Source organism: Antechinus flavipes, chromosome 5, assembly GCF_016432865.1.
Source record: "Antechinus flavipes isolate AdamAnt ecotype Samford, QLD, Australia chromosome 5, AdamAnt_v2, whole genome shotgun sequence".
Lineage (NCBI taxonomy): Eukaryota > Metazoa > Chordata > Mammalia > Dasyuromorphia > Dasyuridae > Antechinus > Antechinus flavipes.
Window position 1 is genome coordinate 129,559,150 of NC_067402.1, and position 19,138 is coordinate 129,578,287.

The window sequence follows — 19,138 nt, forward strand, 5'->3', positions numbered from 1 at the left end:
ATATATATATATTTATTACACTAAAATACATTTAAAGGCAATTTAAAAATGTCATTACCTTTGGTCATTATTCATATAGGATTCTATTCTCATGTAGCCACCACTTTAGTTTAGGTCTTCATCTCTTTTCACCTCGAACATACTAATAGTCTCCTAATTGGTTTTGTTATACTCTACTCCATTCTCCACATTACTACCAAAGTGATTTTCTTTAAAAACACATCTGATCAGATTGCTCCCCCACTTAATAAAAATTCCATTAGCTCCCAAATTAACATTTGTATAAAATATAAATTCTTGGTTTTAGCATTTAAAACCTTTCACAATCACTTGGCCTTAAACAAATTGGGCTTCTCTCCCTCTGTTCCTCACATAATTTGCTCCACCTCCCATCTCCATTTCAGGAATGCACTTTCCCCCCTTCTTACCTCCAACTCATAGAATCTTCTTTCCTTCAAAAAGCAACCTAGGATGTATCTTCTTTCACATGAATGAAGCATTTGCTGATTCTACCCAATTGCTAAAGTTCTCCTTTCTTACCTCCCTTGCACATACAACTAATTTTTATTTATTCTTAGCTATTATCTTTGTATTTATTCTCCACATACTTGTATATACATATGTGGTCTCCCCTGTTAGAATGTAAGCTCTTAACAAATATAGGTTCTTTCATTCATATTTGAATTCATACTGCCTGTCTATTAGTCCTATCACATAGGTACCACACTAATAAGTATTTGCTGACTGAAGGACAAAATTTTAATTTTGTCCCCCAACTTCACAATTTTTTATGTATATGAACCTTTGTATATAAGATTTTTCCCAAAATGGGGTACTATTATTTTTATTTATCATCATTATTAACTCACAACTTTATAACTTCTATGCAAAATATATTTGAAACACTTCTTACTTGCATCTGCAGGCCGCAAATGATCTGTGTCACATGTAAAAAATGTCTGATGGTCCTGGGCTGAAAGATTCATGTCATAATAGGTCAAAGGTTCTCGTCCTGTTACCCATGTATACCTATAAAGGAAGATAAGGCAGTCAGATACTTCTGAGAAACAAAAAGACATTCACCATTTATCTACACAGGTGTAAGAACATCAACATCATCTATACTTAAAACATTTGTATAATAAATTTTTCTATACTTTTGGTCTAAATTATGACTTGCCATATATAAGGTGCTAAAGAAAATTTAATAATAATGAATAGGAATATTTTTTAAAAGCATGGGAATGCTCCAATTTGCCCAATTACTTTGCTAACTTAAATTCAAATACATCTCATTTGATTTGTCTTTATTAATATGCTTCAAAACATTTTGATTTGGCAATATATCTGTAGTATAAAGCACTGGAGGAATAGTGGGCTCATATAAATTACAATTCCTATTAAGACTTTTAAATTTTTATCTCTGTTAAAAATGTTTACAGAATAGTCATCAGTATTTCCAAATGCTCCTCAGAAAGAGTCAGTTGTCATGTGTTGGTTTTTCTCTATGTTCCTTTTTTTAGGGAGGCAGAATTTGCCATCCTAGGACAAGGTTTACATGTAGCTTGGCCACATGTGTGATGCCTGGCCTGTTATTTGACTTTTCTAGGTCTCTGTTTTCTCACATTCAGAAGAAAACTGGTCCAGATGACCTTCCAGTTGAAGAGCCATAGGTCTTGCTGTAATACAGACCACAGCACAAATCACCAAGGCCAAGTCCCCCAAACAGAGAGTTCAGTTCCCAGCAAGGCACACTGAGGAAACTGCACTAGAAAGCTTTGCTTCATCAAACTTTTGCAACACTTACCGATTATATTCAGCCCCTCTAAAGAGATTTAGTGGATTTCGCCAAACCTTGCATTCTGTGGCAAAAAAAAAAAAAAAAAAAAAAAAAAAAACCCAATTAACAGAAGCAAGGAAAATAATAATTTATTAATTTAGCAAAATCTTATGTGCCCAAATCAAAGCATGCTTTTATTTCCAGCTTCCTGCAAAGGAGATTTGACTTAAGGAGAAAAAAACATTAGACAAACTATCAGGAAACACGGGTTTTGATCAAATATGTAACCCTTAATATCTATGTGTCTCAGCTTTCTTATTTATCAAACATGGAAGTTGTATCAGAGGATCCCAAAGGTCTCCTCTGAACAGTACTTTTGTTCTGGGCTCTCTCCCATCAGCCATGTGATCTTGGAAAAGTCACTAAACTCTGCTAGGATTCGGTCTCAGAGTCTCCTAATGGGAATAAAATGTGTGTTCTCTGAATATCTTTTCATATTAGATGTCTGTTACCTATGTGACCATGGGCAAATCACTTAACCTCTAAACTTCAGTGTTCTTATCTGTAAAGTAGGGTCAACGATATTTGTTGGATAATATTATGATCCAAGGAAGATCATAATAAGGTACTGCTTTGTAAACTGAAAACCTATATAAAAATGTCATTTACTATTATTATTGCAGAGATTTGAGAGTAAGAAGAAATGAGACTTAGCATGAGTTCAGACAATTCCAGAACTGAGAATAGAAACTTAATGACAAAAGGAAGTTTAAGACAACAGAAGCTTAAATGGTTTGCAACTTTTAAAATGCAAGTGGCTTATCTTCAAATCAAAACACAGAATTTTCAAGTTAGGGAGAATCTGGGAGATCATCTAATACAGATCTATTGTTTTACTGATGAGGATACTGAAACCCAAAGAAACCTTGGGAATGCCTTGGATTTTACAAGGCACTTGCAATGGGAAGGAAGTAGTAAGTAGGAAGGTCTAAAAACACTTCTTTCAAAGGGCTTTGTCCCTCTTCTTCATCACTCCCTATACATCTATTTACAACTCTCAATAATTTAAATCCTAGACAAATTACTTAACCTGAGACTTAATTTTTTCATTTGTAAAATGGAAATTTTTTTTTAAGTTTTTGAAAGGTAACTGGAGTTAAGTGAATTATCTAGGGTCACATAGCTATTAAGTATTAAGCATCTAAGGCCAAATTTGAACTTGGGTCTTCCTGATTTCAGGACTGGTGCTCTATTCATTGCATCACCTAGTTGCCCTCAGTAATAATATTTTATAGCCTAACTCACAAGGATGTTTCAAAGAAAAGTACTCTATAAAGCTGAAAGTTTGTTGTCATTAGTATTAGTTATAACTATTGTTATATAATGTTATTATATATCTTATACTATATTATACTAATAGTAACAATTACTGTTATTATTAATGTTTAATAATGTGCTACAATTGCTATCATTAACTTTCCGTGTGCAGATTTTTAATTAAAATTCCTTGGGTAGGTGAAAGTGCTCCAGCTTAGAGAAGAAGCCATTGAAAGAAAACATAGCTGTTCAGGACAGTAAAGCTATATGAAAAAAGAGCAAGTAAGCAGAGTAACTCCAAGGATTGGGAAAGCAGAGACCAAATATCAGAGAAAAGTAGTGAGCAGACCACACCAGCAGAGGTCAGTGTGTGCCAGACTTATGGGAATCAGTTCATGAAGGGCATCAATATTGAATTTTTCATTCCAAATGTTGAAATCATTTTGAGGTACTATACTAGGCAACTAAAAATACTACAGGATATAGCAGAGCTTCAATATATTGTGATCTACTGATGGAAAATCTATGATTGATGTCTGTTAATTTTTAACAAAAGAACTCTCTGATATATTGTGATGTCTAGGAAGAGGTTTTCTCTGGCTTTCAAATTGGGAGATCAATCAAATTGAAGATCAACACCCTCCATAAATTAAGTTTTTGTTTTTTGTATCATAACATCCAGCACATAAAGATTATAAATTTATTATGCTTAAAACTACAAATATTCGACAAGGTTTTTATCTGTTGTCAAGTCAATAAGTAATTATTAAGCGCTATAAGGTAATGTATTAAGTCTTGAGAGTACAAATCAAAACAAAAATCAGTTATTGTATCAAGGAATTGAAGGTCTAATGGGAGAAACAACAAGCAAACAATCAAGTATCAACAAGATATGTTCTGTACAGAGCAAACTGGAGACAATTTCAAAGAAAAGATACTGGCAGTGAGAAGGACCAGGGAAGGATTCCTGCAGAAGGTAGGGTTTTAGCTGAGACTTGAAGGAAGCCAGAAGGCAGAGATAACATGGGAGAAAATTCCAGGCATGGGAGAAAGTCTAGAAAAAATACAGAACTAGAAGATAGAAGAGCCAGGAGACCATTATCATTGTCACTGGCATACATGGAAGGAAGTAAAGGGTAAGAACACAGTAGGGGACAAGGTGATGATGAGCTTTAAGAGCCAAACAGAGGATTTTATATTTGATCCTGAAGGAAACAGGGAGCCATGGGAGTTGGGGGGAGGGAAAGGACTGATAAAATTGAATCGGTGATTTAGGAAGATCACTTTGATAAATGAATTGAGAATGGAATAGACGGGAAACGAAGTATGGTGATCAAGCAGAAAAGTATTTCAACAATCCAGGTATAAAGGGAGGAGGGCTTGGACTAGGGTGGTGGCGGTATCCAAAGAGGGAAGGGGGCACATATGATATAAAATGGCTATGGGAAGAAGGGAGAATAGCACAGTGAGGACATTTATATTAATAAAAAGCTAAGATTTGGAATCAGGAAGGATCTGTCCAAATCCTACTTCCAACATATTAGTTTATATAGGACCATATGCAACTAACAAACTCCATGAGCATCAGTTTTATAATCTGTAAAACCAGGATGATAATTACAGTACCCATTTCACCAAACTATTCTGAAGATCAAATTTACTATCAAAGATAATAAATTAAAGTGTTTTTACAAACCTTAATGAACTATATAAAAATTTCAGTTTAGTTTAATATATATTTCACAGTTCAGTAGAATATTAAGAAATTTCCTCCACAGAACACTATGATAACGAGGATGAAAATAGTTATTAAATTCTAAACTGCACTAAGATTTGAAAGCATCCTAGAAAAAAATCTATTAAAGTTTACAAAGCTAAAGTAAAGACTTTATTTCATTCAATTCTCAAAACAGCCCTATGAGGTAATTACTAGAAAGTTCAGCTGATTATCACGAAGTACCAGGAACCACTGTTCTGTTGGTAAATCATAAAATAAACTCCTTAAACATTTTACATTCAATTATAGATCTAAAATAAATTTAATTTAAAAAAAAAAAAACCAACTCCAAAGAAGTTTAGTTCAGTTTAGTATGGTACAGTATAGTATACAGGGCCAGCATGGTACAAGATAAAAATTTCTCTTGGGAATCAGTAGTGATAGGTTCAAATTCCAGCTCTGCCAACACAACCTAAATGACCCTGAGAAAAACACTTCAATTCTCAAAGTCTCGGTTTTCTCATCTGTTAAATGAGAGGGTTGGATAAAAAAATCTTCAAAGTTTCTTTTCTGGATTCATGAATTTAGTTAAATTGAATTAATGAAAGAGAACAAAGCTATTTCTAGGATGCAGTTTTCAATTTTGTACTATTGCTAAATGATCAGCAGGGGGTAGAACAAACATCATTATGAACAAGAGTGACCTGAGTTGCACCTGAAAGAAAACTTGATCTTTAAAAATATTCATTGAATGCTGTACAATTGTTTTTGTTTTAAAACCTGTTTTTATACACATAACATTCAACATGTATGTATGTACACGTGCCATCTTTAACATTTGCTTTTTATGCATATGTGAAATTTCTGCTTTAAAGGTATATTAATAAAGATATTTCCTACTATATTTTATCATTTAAAACACACACAAATATGTATATATTATAAATACATAGGCATACACACATATACAAACATACACAAACATGTTCAAAACCTAGAAGTTCTATAATTCTAGATAACAAATGTTCTAAATGATAAGATGTATCCCTAGTCTTCACTAATCTATCTTTATAGCGGAAACCTCACACAAAAATTCATTGGTAAAGGATAGCATATATAATATTTTTTTATTTTATTATTTTTATTTTTTTATTATAGCTTTTTATTTACAAGTTATATGCATGGGTAATTTTATAGCATTGACAATTGCCAAACCGTTTGTTCCAATTTTTCCCCTCCTTCCCCTCACCCCTTCCCCCAGATGGCAGGTTGACTAATACATGTTAAATATATTAAAGTATAAATTAAATACAATATAAGTATACATGTCCTAACAGTTATTTTGCTGTACAAAAAGAATCGGACTATGTACGCTATGTACTATTAGCCTGTGAAGGAAATCAAAAATGCAGGCGGACAAAAATATAGGGATTGGGAATACTATGTAATAGTTCATAGTCATCTCCCAGAATTCTTTCACTGGAAATAGCTGGTTCAATTCATTATTGCTCTATTGCAACTGATTTGGTTCATCTCATTGCTGGAGATGGCCATGTCATATAGTATTGTTGTTGAAGTATATAATGATCTCCTGGTTCTGCTCATTTCACTCAGTATCAGTTCATGTAAGGTTCTCCAGGCCTTTCTGAAATCATCCTGCTGGTCATTTCTTACCAAACAATAATATTCCATAATATTCATATACCACAATTTATTCAGCCATTCTCCAATTGATGGGCATCCACTCAGTTTCCAGTTTCTGGCCACTACAAAGAGACCTGCCATAAACATTTGTGCACATACAGGTCCTTTTCCCTTCTTTAAGATTTCTTTGGGATATAAGCCCAGTAGAAACACTGCTGGATCAAAGGGTATGCACAGTTTGATAACTTTTTGAGCCATATATAATATTTTCAAGAATAACTGATTACAGCAAGCATGTGAATGTAATTTGAATGTGCAAAATCTAGGATAATACAACATCCTTTGAAACAATTAGAAAATCAAACTACTCAGAAGACAATTTTCTCTTTTTGATGAGGAGCAAGTAAAGATCTCTTACCTCCATTGTAATTTTATCTTAAAATTGAATTGAGAAGTGGTCATTTGGAAGAAAAACATTTTATAATGTTATTACACAGTCTTCTTAAATGGGGTCACAGTTATGTTAATTTCTTCTTTGCTACTCTCCTTAATCCAATCCTGAGAAATACTGTCTTTGGACAGAAGTGCCCGGGGCAACATCAACCAGAAATATTAGGCTGCCTAATGTTTTAGTAATATAGACAAAGGATGTGACTGCTAAAGTTATTAGGCTGCAAAATCTGGAGGTGAGAGCTTAAACTCTGGTCTCTGGAGAGTCAAAGCATTCCCATATGAGGCCCAGTTTCTTATCTTGCCTGTTCCTTTGAGGAACAGACCATATTCTAATCAAATTTAAGCATATTTTAACTAGAAGAGGAATTTTCCATCCTCTCAAGACCAGCTAATGCCCTTTGGCTCTCATGAAAAACCTGACAGGAATTTCATTAATATCATTACTATCTTTTTTCTTTCTTTCTTAAGTCTCTGGAATGACATGCACTGATGTCTGAGGTTTCCACCTCTATCCATCAATGGTCAATGCTATAAGAGCCGACAAGATCTTTTGTTCCACTCAAGTTTTCTAAAGTGATACACAAACAGAATGCATAAGAAAGCAATATAAATAGTCCTTTAAGTCTAAAGATAATTATCTATCCTTTGGAATAGTGTGTAAACATTCCAAAGGATAAAAAAGTGCAACGGTAAGGTCCTTCACAATTTATTTAACAACAATATTGTACCCCATTAAAGTGCACCTGGTATGATCTACAATCTGACTTGAGTCTACTTTTTCCAGCTTTATTTTTTCATCATTTCCCTATGTACCCCAGCCATACAGGTGTACTTACTGCCCCTCCTCCCCCCAAGTATTACAATCACTTTCCAATAGTATTCAATAGTCAGTCATATGATAAAATGAAATGGAAAGGGCCTTGAGATGTCAAAGGCACAAGCTATGTCTACTAAGCTGTAATGATTCAAGCACAGATTGATAGCATGATCAAAATCCAGTATGCAAATGCTATGGATGTCAAATGTTCCAAGAGTAGAAAACAAAACAGGAAGAATTGTATTTTTGAAAATTGAAAGCCACTGTGATTTAATGAAAAGAGCTTTGGGCCTTGATTCAAGAGCCTGATTTCTAGTTGTTTTTTGGCCCCATGTTACCTGTATGGCCTTAGGCAAATCACTTACCTTTATCTGAAAAGGAGAGGATTTGAATATAAAGATGATCTCTAATATCTGTCTGATATCCCATTATGACTTTTAATCCCTTCTAGCTCTAAATATATGCTTATATCTTTCCTAACTGGATTATAATTCCATTGGTTTATAGGATTCAGATTTTATAGTTTCTTACATGTCCCAAAGAAGACTGTGCTTTGTAGATAGTAGGCATTAAATACATATTTTTGAGAAGGTGAAGCCCTCAAAATTATCTAGAAGGATCACATGAAGTAAATATTACAAAAGTCATGAACTAGATCATTATAACAGTACCTAGTTAGTTCTCTTGATACCCAGTCATAACTCTAATCTTTCTTCAGAAGTTTTTATTTAGAAATCCTAATTTAATGTATCCTAGGAGGCCTACTGAATGAATAACTCTGGCTACTAGGCTTGAAACAAATCAAAATGAGGAAGATGACATTACATATCAGCCTGATAAGAAAGTCAAAGATATATATAGAGAGAGCACACCTAGCACTTGTCTGGATTGGAAAACTCAAAGCATGGTTTGGATGTCCTCAAGCACCTGATTTCCCACTTTACCATCTAAATCCCAGGAACTAGTGTTTCCTCACTTTCCAAAGTTACCTTGTATTTATTTTGTCTAAATTAGGTATCTGCTTTTAGATGTGTATGTTATTGTTCCCAAGAGACTGCTTCATTTTTGTCTTTGTAACCCTAGTGTCTACCAGTGCCAAAAAGGGAGCAGTTGCTTAATACATGTTTACTGACTGACTGCAACAGCAGAACAGAACTGTTAAGTAAGTAGAATTGGAATTTTCCTATATACCAAATATTTTGCAAGGAGAGAATTTATCAACTGTGAAAATCAAAAAATTCTAAGAAGTACTTAAACACAAAGAAGCAGCTGAGGTTAAGTCTAAGATCTAAGTCTTAGTTTCTGAATGAAATCTTTATTGAAAAATGTAGAATAAATCTTAATCCCCTCCTCCCTGTGTCTTTAAAAGAACTTATCAGAATAAGGCAGAGCTTCTCCACAGTTACATCTTCAAAGGAGCAGAAATGTGCTCATGGTGATGATAACATTATCATTAACAACAGCAATAGCTGGACCAGTTTGATTTCTAGATATAATTCTTCTAAGAAGGCCTCAAATTCTTTCATATCAACCATCTCATTTCACTTTTAAAAATGCATAACAGTTTAGAAAGAGACATAAAATGTTCCTTTTTTTTTTTTTGACATAAGGAGAAAAATAGAAAAGAGGGTGATTTTCCCAAAGCCTTCCCATAAATTAATGGAGGTGGAATGGTGCTAGAATTTCAGATTTCAGATCTTTTAATTTTGATTTTGATTTTGATTCAAACAGGTCAACAAAATAAGCAATAGTTCATGTGCTAAATATCACATTTAATATTTCCTTCTTTGGATCTTGCCTTTCTTATACTGTTATCAACTGTGAAAATCAAGAAATTCTAACAAGTACTTAAACACAAAGAAGCAGCTGAGATTATAGAGATCTAAGTCCTAGGACTTAGGACTAAAAATGAGGAAAACACATCTTGCCTCAGATACATATTATTAGTTGCATAACTCTGGGCAAGTCACTTAATCTATCTGTATCATTTTCCTCATCTGTACAATGGGAATAACAGTATCTACCTCTCAGATTAGTTAGGAGGATCAAATAAGATGCTATTTGTAAATGCTTTCCAAATGTCCAAATTAGAAGTATTCCAGTCATAGCCTGGTTATGCAAACATGAGCAAATCACTAAAATCTCCAGAGCCTTAGCTACCTAATTTGTAAAATGTGAATAATAATATTTGCACTACCTTATAATATTTGTTACTTAAATTATGGGGCTTTTATAAGGAAAGCAGTCTATAAACTACAGAATTCTATAAATGTCAACTATTATCATCATCTTCTGGTTGCTTTTACTCTTATGGCCTAGACTTTATTTAATAGGATCATAGCTACAGATCTAGAAGAAATCTTAACAAACAGGTCATCTAGTCCAAACCCTTTAGTTTTACATATAAAGACCCCAGAAGGTTTCAAAAATAAAGTGATATAGTTTGCAATGGAGATGGTAATGAAATTCAGTTCCTCTAATTCCAGAGACAGTGCACTGTGACTCTTGTGATTCTGATATGGACTGTGGCTTCACTATATGATAATGGTAATTCCTCTGTCAAAATGAAAATTAAGACAACTCTGAGATACCACTACAAACTTGTCAGATTGGCTAAGATGACAGGAAAAAATAATGATGAATGTTGGAGGGGATGTGGAAAAACTGGGACACTGATGCATTGTTGGTGGAGTTGTGAATAAATCCAACCATTCTGGAGAGCAATCTGGAATTATGCCCAAAAAGTTATCAAACTGCGCATATCCTTTGATCCATCAGTGCTACTACTGGGCACTACTGAGATACTAAAAATGGGAAAGGGATCTATATGTGCCAAAATGTCTGTGGCAGCCCTGTTTGTAGTGGCTAGAAATTAGAAAATGAATGGATGCCCATCAATTGGCGAATGGTTGGGTAAATTGTGATATATGAATGTTGTGGAATATTATTGTTCTGTAAGAAATGACAGCAGGATGAATACAGAGAGGCTTGGAGAGACTTACATGAACTGAAGCTAAGTGAAATGAGCAGAACCAGGAGATCATTATATACTTCAACAACGATACTGTATGAAGATGTATTCTGATAGAAGTGAATTTCTTTGACAAAGAGAAAATCTAACTCAGTTTCAATTGATCAATGATGGACAAAAGCAGCTATACCCAAAGAAAGAACACTGGGAAATGAATGTAAACTGCTTGCATTTTTGTCTTTCTTTCCGGGTTATTTTTACCTTCTTTATCCAAGATATACTGTGACATATTTAACATGTATAGAACTGCTTGCCATCTGGGGAAGGGGGTGGAGGGAGGGAGGAGAAAAATCGGAACAGAAGTAAATGCAAGAGATAATGTTGTAAAAAATTACCCTGGCATGGGTTCTGTCAATAAAAAGTTATTAAAAAAAAAAAAGGTAATTCCTCTGTCAAAGCAGATCAAAATTCCTCCCTCATTTCATTTACAGACTTTATAAATTACTTCAGCTTTTAAAAAAAAAAAAAAAAAAGGACAACTTTTGTCAAGCATTCTGATGATGATGCTTTCTAAATTTGGTCCTTAAACAACAGATAAAATCCACAACTGTGTTGCCCTTGAATTCTTTCCAGCCTGTTAACATTTGCCAAAGCTTGAGGTTTGCTGAAAAAAGCAATGGAGGAGCTAGTCACCTCTCTACCCTCAACTTCCTCCTCCCTGATTCTCAGTCACTTAGACGCAACACACCGAACCTATAGAGAATGGCTCAAGCAGGACCTCAATATGAGTTTGCTCTACACTGACTTTTCAGGAGTCGCTGACAATAAAAAAAAAATGCTTCATAAAATTCCATTGATAATACCAATCATTTATCTTTAGATAATGACTTTAAAGATAACTGCCAAAATATGATGGAAAGAGACAGTAGATTGGGAAGTTTCAGGGGATGTGTCTGTTCCACTTAATAGACAAAGAGGCAAATGATTCATGTAAATCTTGAGTAAATCATCTCACCTCTTGTAACTTCAATGTCCTCATGAGTAAAATAAGTAAGAGGGTTGTTCTAGTTCTGGGATTCTTGGCCTTTTTGTTCTGGACACTTTAGAAATAGTATAGTAAAGTCCATAAATCAATTCTCAGAAAAATATTTTTAAATGCAAAAAATAAAATCCACAGGATTACAATAGAAATCAAAAGTTCATAGATCCCAGGTATTAAACTCAGTACAAGCCCAATGTCAGTCAGTTTAACAACATTTATTAAGTACTTACTATATGTCAGCATCTGTACGAAACACTGGGGATAAAAAAATAAAAATAAAAAAATACCTGTTTTCAAGGAGCTCAGAGATGTTTCTCAACTCCAATGATACTATGAAATGGTTAAATATTTAAATGCTCTACTTCAGACCAAAGCACATTCTACAACGTAGTATAGTTGATCTCAAAAGAAGAGTCAGGAAGGAACAAGAAGCTGATGAGGAGCAAGATATAGGAGAAAGTACAAGAGGAAAGAGTTGTTTATTTTTTAAGTTTTTAGTCTTTAAAAAGTAAGAATATTTAGTAGCACATGTTTTCCATAATAATCACAATCTGTCATCTACTGGAATTCGAAAAATGTGAAACTGATAATTTGAGATCCATTATATTTCTAAAACATATGATTCTAGGAAAAATGGATGGTAGCTAGCTAGATGAAGAGAGAGGGGAAAAGGAAAAGAGAGCCTGTTTTTGTCATGTCTGGACTAAATGTGCTATGGAGTTCTACAATGCACATATTTCAGAACCTAGTACAGTGCTTTTCACAAAGTACAAAGAAAGGCCAGCAAGTTGTTATAATAAGAGGATCTTTGGAGTTGGAGTCAATCCTGGGGTCCCCCAGGATTTATATTTACTAGCTGTGTGACCTAGGACAAAGCATTTTAATGTGCCTCAGGTTCATGTTATGCAAAATAGGGATAATAATACTTAGCTATTTATCTCACAGAGTTGTTATAAGGAAAGGGCTTAGGCTATATCAACACAACAGTAATACTCAACAAATGACTGAGATGCAGCTGTGGTGAAAAGAACACTAGATTTGAAAAGTCCACTTGTCCTATATCTCAGGAAGCAGGGAGTTAGAACTCCGAAGGGATCTGGGGGAGTGGGAGAAAATGAACTTAGGGAGGAAATTCTGAATGAGAAAAAAGTAATGGAGGGGGGAAATATAGGTGGTGGGCTGCATAAGCAAGCATGTGGTGGGAGAGGGACCCTATCATGGGGCAGTATAGTCTTTGAAACTTGTAATAATTAGTACCATTCTGGGAATGATGTACAACAGAAAAAGGGAAACCACAGAGCAAGCCTCTACAAGATAATGGTAGAAATTGAGTAGAAGGAAGTACCTAGAATGTAAACTTGAAAGTTTTTATTACATGAAAAATACATAGAGACTAGATAATTTAGAGAAGTCATTAATCATAGAGCAATCACCTAGAGAAGACAAAGAAGCTGAATAATGAAGAGAGTGAAAGAAACCCTTTTTGGAAAGGAGTGCAAAAATGAAATTAAAAAAAAAAAAAACAAACAAACAAACAAACAAAAAAAAACCCGGGACTACTTGAAGAGGAGAGGAAAGGAGAATCTATTTGAGAGGGGAAAAATGGGGGAGGAGAAACAATTATAGAACCAGATTAAAAGAAACTATTGTGCAAAACTTCAAAAAATTTCTTTAACAAATGAGAAAAAGGAATCAAAAATGAGGGGAAGCAAGTCAGAGGGAAATGAGGTCCCTTCAAAAATACTGAGGTGAATTAATAGAAAAAAACAGAAAAAAATCATAATTTAAAAAATAGAGACAAATGTATTAAAATAAAATCTAAGTCACAAGTTTAAACATAAATGGAATAAATAATTCAATAAAACAAAAAAGAATGACATATTAGATAAGAAAACAAAATCTATAATTATTTCATGCTTATAAAAACACTTTTAAAAACACACAAAATTTAAAAACTGAATGGGAAAAAAATGTACTATTCATCATGAATCCAGACTTTACTATCTAACAAAATCAAGACAGTCATGCTATCCAGAAAAGCAAAAACAAACATTCAAAAAAAGAAGAAAAAGATATATTAATAAAACTAGATTAAGTTGATGGGAACAAGAGACAACAAACCAAGCTTAGTAATAAACTTTTAAATTCCAAATACCACTGCAATCAAATCATAAAGGAAATACTTTCTGACACAGAATTATAATAGTGATGAGTTCAATGATCCTCTCTGTCTTAGACAAGTCTGAAAGAAAGATGAAAGGGAAAATAAGAAATTCAACAAATTTCTGTAGAAACTAGACTTAAAAATCTCATAAATGAGACTGCAAAAGTATAATTGTTTCTAAAAATTGCATAGAACTTAAAAAAAAAGACAGACCATCTACTGGGGCAGAGAGATAAAGCAAATAAATGTTAGATGGCAAAAACAGCTAATGTATCCTTTACAAACCATAAAACAATAAAACTAGTCATTGATTTAGGAACCACAAACAAAAGATACAGGTCCAAATGGAGATTTAACAATAAAATCCTAAATGAGTGGATCAAAGAACAAAGCATAGAAACAAGTCATAACTGCCAAAAAAAAAAAAAAAAAATGATGAGACAACATACTGAAATTTCTGAGATACAGCTAAAGCAGTTCTCAGAGGAAAAAAGTATAATCCTACAAATATACATGAATAAAATAGAAAAGAAGAGAATTAATGAACTGAACATATACTTTCAAAATCAGAAAGCCAACAAATAAGCAAAGCTAAAATAAGCACAAAAAGAAGAGGAGAAATAGACAAATAGGAAACAAACAACAACAAAAAAAAACAAAACCCAGCAGAATTAATAATTAAAACTAAGACTTGGTTCTCTGAAAAGACTAATAAAATTGATAAATCCTTTGCTAATCTGATTTTAAAAAGAGCAAAAAATTAGATCCATAAAATGGCAAATGAGCAAGATAATATCACAACTAAACCAAAATAAATAAAAATAATCAAAATATATTATGTACAATTATATGCTAACAAAACTGAGAACAAAAAAGAAATAGAAGAATAACTTCGAAAATATAAAATATCCAAACCATCTCCAGATGGAGACTTTAAATAACCCAATCTTAAACGAAACTGATTTCAGTATAAAGGAACTACCAAAGCTTAAAAACAAAACCAAACAAACAACAACAACAACAACAACAACAACAACAACAAAAAAAAACAAAAAAAAACAAAAAAAAACAAAAAAAAACCCTCCTAGAATTGATGTTCATATGCAAATTCCAACAAACTTAAAAAAAAAAAATTTATTATAGCTTTTTATTTACAAAATATATACATGGGTAATTTTTCAGCATTGACCCTTGCAAAACCTTCTGTTCCAACTTTTCCCTCCTTCCCTTCACCCCCTCCTCTACATGGCAGGTAAACCAATACATGTTAAATATGTTAAAGTATATGTTAAATACAATACATGTATACATATAGTTATGTTGGTGCACAAGAAAAAATGGACTTAGAAATAAGGTAAAAATAACCTGAGAAGGAAAACAAAAATGCGAACAGACAAAAACAGAAGGAGTGGAAATGCTATGTTGTGGTTCACACATTTCCCATAGTTCTTTCACTGGGTATAGCTGATTCTCTTCATTATTGAGCAATTGGAACTGATTTCCAACAAACTTTTAAAGAAGAGTTAGTACCCATAATTTACAAATTGTTTTCAAAAGCTGAGAAAGAAAGCACTCTACATCGTATGAGACAAATGTGGTCCTAATACCTCAGTAAGGGAAAGATAAAACTCAGAAAGAAAACCACAGACCTAAACCATGAACTCAAAAATTTTAAACAAAATCCTATCAAACAGACTATAGTGAATTACCTAAGAAATCAGGGATGCAAGAGTAGTTCAACATTGAGGAAAAAAAATAAGCATGACTAATAATATTAAAAACAAAAACTTACATGACCACATGATCATTTCATTAGACACTAAAAAAGATGTTAGTGAAGTACAAAACTCTTTTATACTAAAAGCCCAACAAAGTATAGGCATAGAGGAACCTTTTTAATTTTACATAAAGTATTTATCTGAAACCAAAAGCAAATATCATATGCAATGGGAATATGCTGGAACCTTTTTCTAATGAATAGGGAAATGAAACAAAGATGTCCATTCTCCCCACTATTACGTGATATAGTTTTGAAATTGTTAGCAACAGCAGGAAGACAAAAGGACAAAAAGGAATGAAAGGTATAAAGATGGTATAAAGATAAAGAGAAGATATTAATTGGGTCAATTACTAGCTTGAGCAAGTTGCAAGAAACAAAATAAAGCCTCAAAAATCAACAGCATTTCTATATAATAAAAATAATAACAAAACACAGAAAGCAATAATAGAATCCTATTCCAAATACCTACAAAATACAAAAACTATTTGGGAATCATCCTACCAAAGCAACCAAAAGACTTAATAGGTTCAGTTACAAAATATTTCTTAAAGAAATAAAGAATAACTTATATAACTAGAGGAATGTTTAATGCTCATGGCTAGGTAAGGCCAATAATATAAGAATGACAATACTACCAAACCAAATTTATATTTCTAATGCTATACAAATCAAATGACTAAGATGACAATTTGTAGAACTTGATAAAATAATAATAATAAAAGTCATTTGGAAAAACAGAAGATCTAAAATATCAAGGAAAGATGAAAAGAAGTGGGGAAAATGAAGGCAATGGAACTTACAGAACTCAAACTATATTATAAAGCAGAAATAACCAAACTATCTTGTATTGTTTTAAAAAAGAGTGGTAGATTAAAGGAACATTCTGATCAAAGGAAAATCAATAGAATTCAATAATCATTGTTTAGTAAAGTAGAAATGTAAATTAATTAGGTAAAAACTTTATTTTTTATTATATCAAATCAAAAATGCCTGATTAAAAACTGCTAGGAAAACTAGGAAAAAATTTGACAAAAGCTAGGCTTAAACTAATAAAATACTCCATAATACATTATAAGTGGATATTTCACCTTAATATTAAAGATAATATTGAAAAAAATTAGGAACCAAATAATCTCTCTAACACCTATGAATAAGAGACATATTCTTAACCAAACAAGATAGACAAACAAAAGATATAATAAACAATGTCGAGTACATAAAATTGAAAAGCTACATATACAAAATCAATGTACCTAGGTTAAGAAGAGAATTGGTTGAAAACAGAAAAAAAAAATCTTATCAAATTTCTCTAATAAAGATTTGGTATCTTGGATACCAAATTAAAATGTTCATACACATCTTTAAATACAGAACTAGTAATACTCTACTACTAATACAAAAGATAAGTGGTCAAAGAATATGAACAGTTCTCAAAAAAAATTTTTTTTCAAAGTCTTTCATGACTACATGAAAAAATATTCTAAATCACTAATAAAAGAAAATTCAAATCAAAACACCTCTAAAGTTAGATTTTATACTCTGCAAATTGGAAAAGATGACTAAAAATATTCCTAGTCAATTCTGGAGGGATTAAAGAATGATGGATGTACTAATACGCTGGTGGTGGAGCTATAAAATTATATAAACATTATGAAAAGTAATTTGGAATTCTGCAAATAAGGTGACTCAAATAACCGTACCCTTTGAATCAGGGACTCTATTAATTTGACTCATACTCTAATAAAGTTGTTGGTACAAAGAAAGCCCTATATACACCAGAATACTTAGATCAGCACTTTTTATTAAAACAAAGAATCAGAAACAAAGTAGATGCCCATCAATTGAGAAATGGCTAAACAAATTTTGGTGTAATAAAAGAAATTTGATACAGAATAAAGTGATCAGAGTCAAGAAAGCAATATGCATGGCAACTACAACAATGTAAATAAAAAGAACTATAGATTAAAAGTTAATGTAACAAAAATATCAGAGCAGGAATAGAATGAAGAAATATGAGAAGAGACCTCCAACACACTTTTTTGTGAATGTGGGAAATCCACAAGTGTTATGCATAGCTTATATTTTCAGATTTTTTTCAGCACACTGAGCAGTTAAGCCGATTTTTATTTTCTTTGTTTAAAAAAATATTATATGAGATAGCAAAAAATAGTTGGGATAACTATAATAATGTAAGAATCAGAAAATATCAATAAATGTGTATTTTTTCTTACAAAGAGATATTTATTTCTTTTTTCTGAACCAATTTTTTTCTTTTCAAAAAAAAAAATAAATAAACAACATTTCCCAATTACAAGAATAATTTTTAACACTGATTTTGAGCTCTAAATTCTATCCTTCCCTATCTCTCTTTCCCTGCTCTTTTGAGATGGTAAGCAAGCAAGCTGACATGGGTTACATACATGCACTCATGTAAAACATATTTCAACATTATTCATTTTGTGGAAAAAAAATTCAAACCAAATAAAGGGGAAGGAGGGATGAAAAATAGTATGCCTCAGTCTGCATTCAGATGCCATCATAATCTTTTTTCTAGAAGTAGATTAAAAAAAATTTTTTATAAGTGAATTTTCTCATAGAAAGAACAAGTAGAATTTCCTAGGCCACTTAAAAAAAAAAAAAAAAAAAAAAAAAAGATGAGTTTTCTTCATCTTCAAATTTAAATTTACTCTACAAACACACTTATTACAAATGATCATATAGGTATCAAACACTCCAGAATCTTATTGGTCCTGTGGATTGGATCTAATTAGCTAGCAAGAGCTTCAAGAAAAAAGCAAAAGTTTTGAATGGCTAAGTTCACTTGCATATTATATTTTACTATAATTAGGAAATGCCAGTAAGAAAAGTAGGTATCCCACCAATATCAGAATGGATAGTTCACTCCTACTATACCAATTTGTAGAATATATTTCAGTGATAAAATAAAGTTGACAAATTGTTCTTATACATTAACACATCTAAGTAGTCAGATTTTTTTTTTGACTATATATGTAAAGAAGCTATAATAAAGTATCCAAATGCTCATCTGAATTCACAGGTAGGTGTGTGTGTATGTGTGAATAGTTACTTAATATGTCATTTTAACTAGTCATTACCACTTAGATAATATATCTAAAAGAGAAAGAGAGATGAGTAATTCATCATTACCACGGTAAGTATACTATCAAAACAATCCTAAATCATGTCTTTAAAAATATGTATTTTTAAAGAAATGTAGCTGCTGCACCATCTGGGCTGCATGGGCTGAGAGCGAAGTCTGGTTGCTTTGGGGCGTGTGAGACCCAGTGTCCTTCTCACCCGGACTGAGGGCAGCGCTCACACTTCCCACGGGGCCTGACGCTTTCCTCTGCTCTGCCTTCCCCGGCAGCCGGCAATCCTGTTTCCAGAGGGCTTAGGCTATTAGCTCTCTCACTCTCCCTTACACTTAAAAGA

The 19,138-nt window shown here is 32.7% G+C and overlaps 1 protein-coding gene across 6 annotated transcripts in view; it reads right to left on the reverse strand.

Annotated features, from left to right (window-relative positions):
* Window positions 1-19,138, reverse strand: part of ST7 (suppression of tumorigenicity 7) — a 288,256-nt gene that overhangs the window by 99,168 nt on the left and 169,950 nt on the right. For all 6 annotated transcript variants that reach the window (XM_052001658.1, XM_052001656.1, XM_052001657.1 and 3 more), the window contains 2 exons: window positions 1,808-1,862; window positions 914-1,029 (listed from right to left, as the gene is read on the reverse strand). In XM_052001658.1, the coding sequence (XP_051857618.1) occupies window positions 914-1,029; window positions 1,808-1,862 (171 nt within the window). The remainder of the gene's footprint in view (window positions 1-913; window positions 1,030-1,807; window positions 1,863-19,138) is intronic.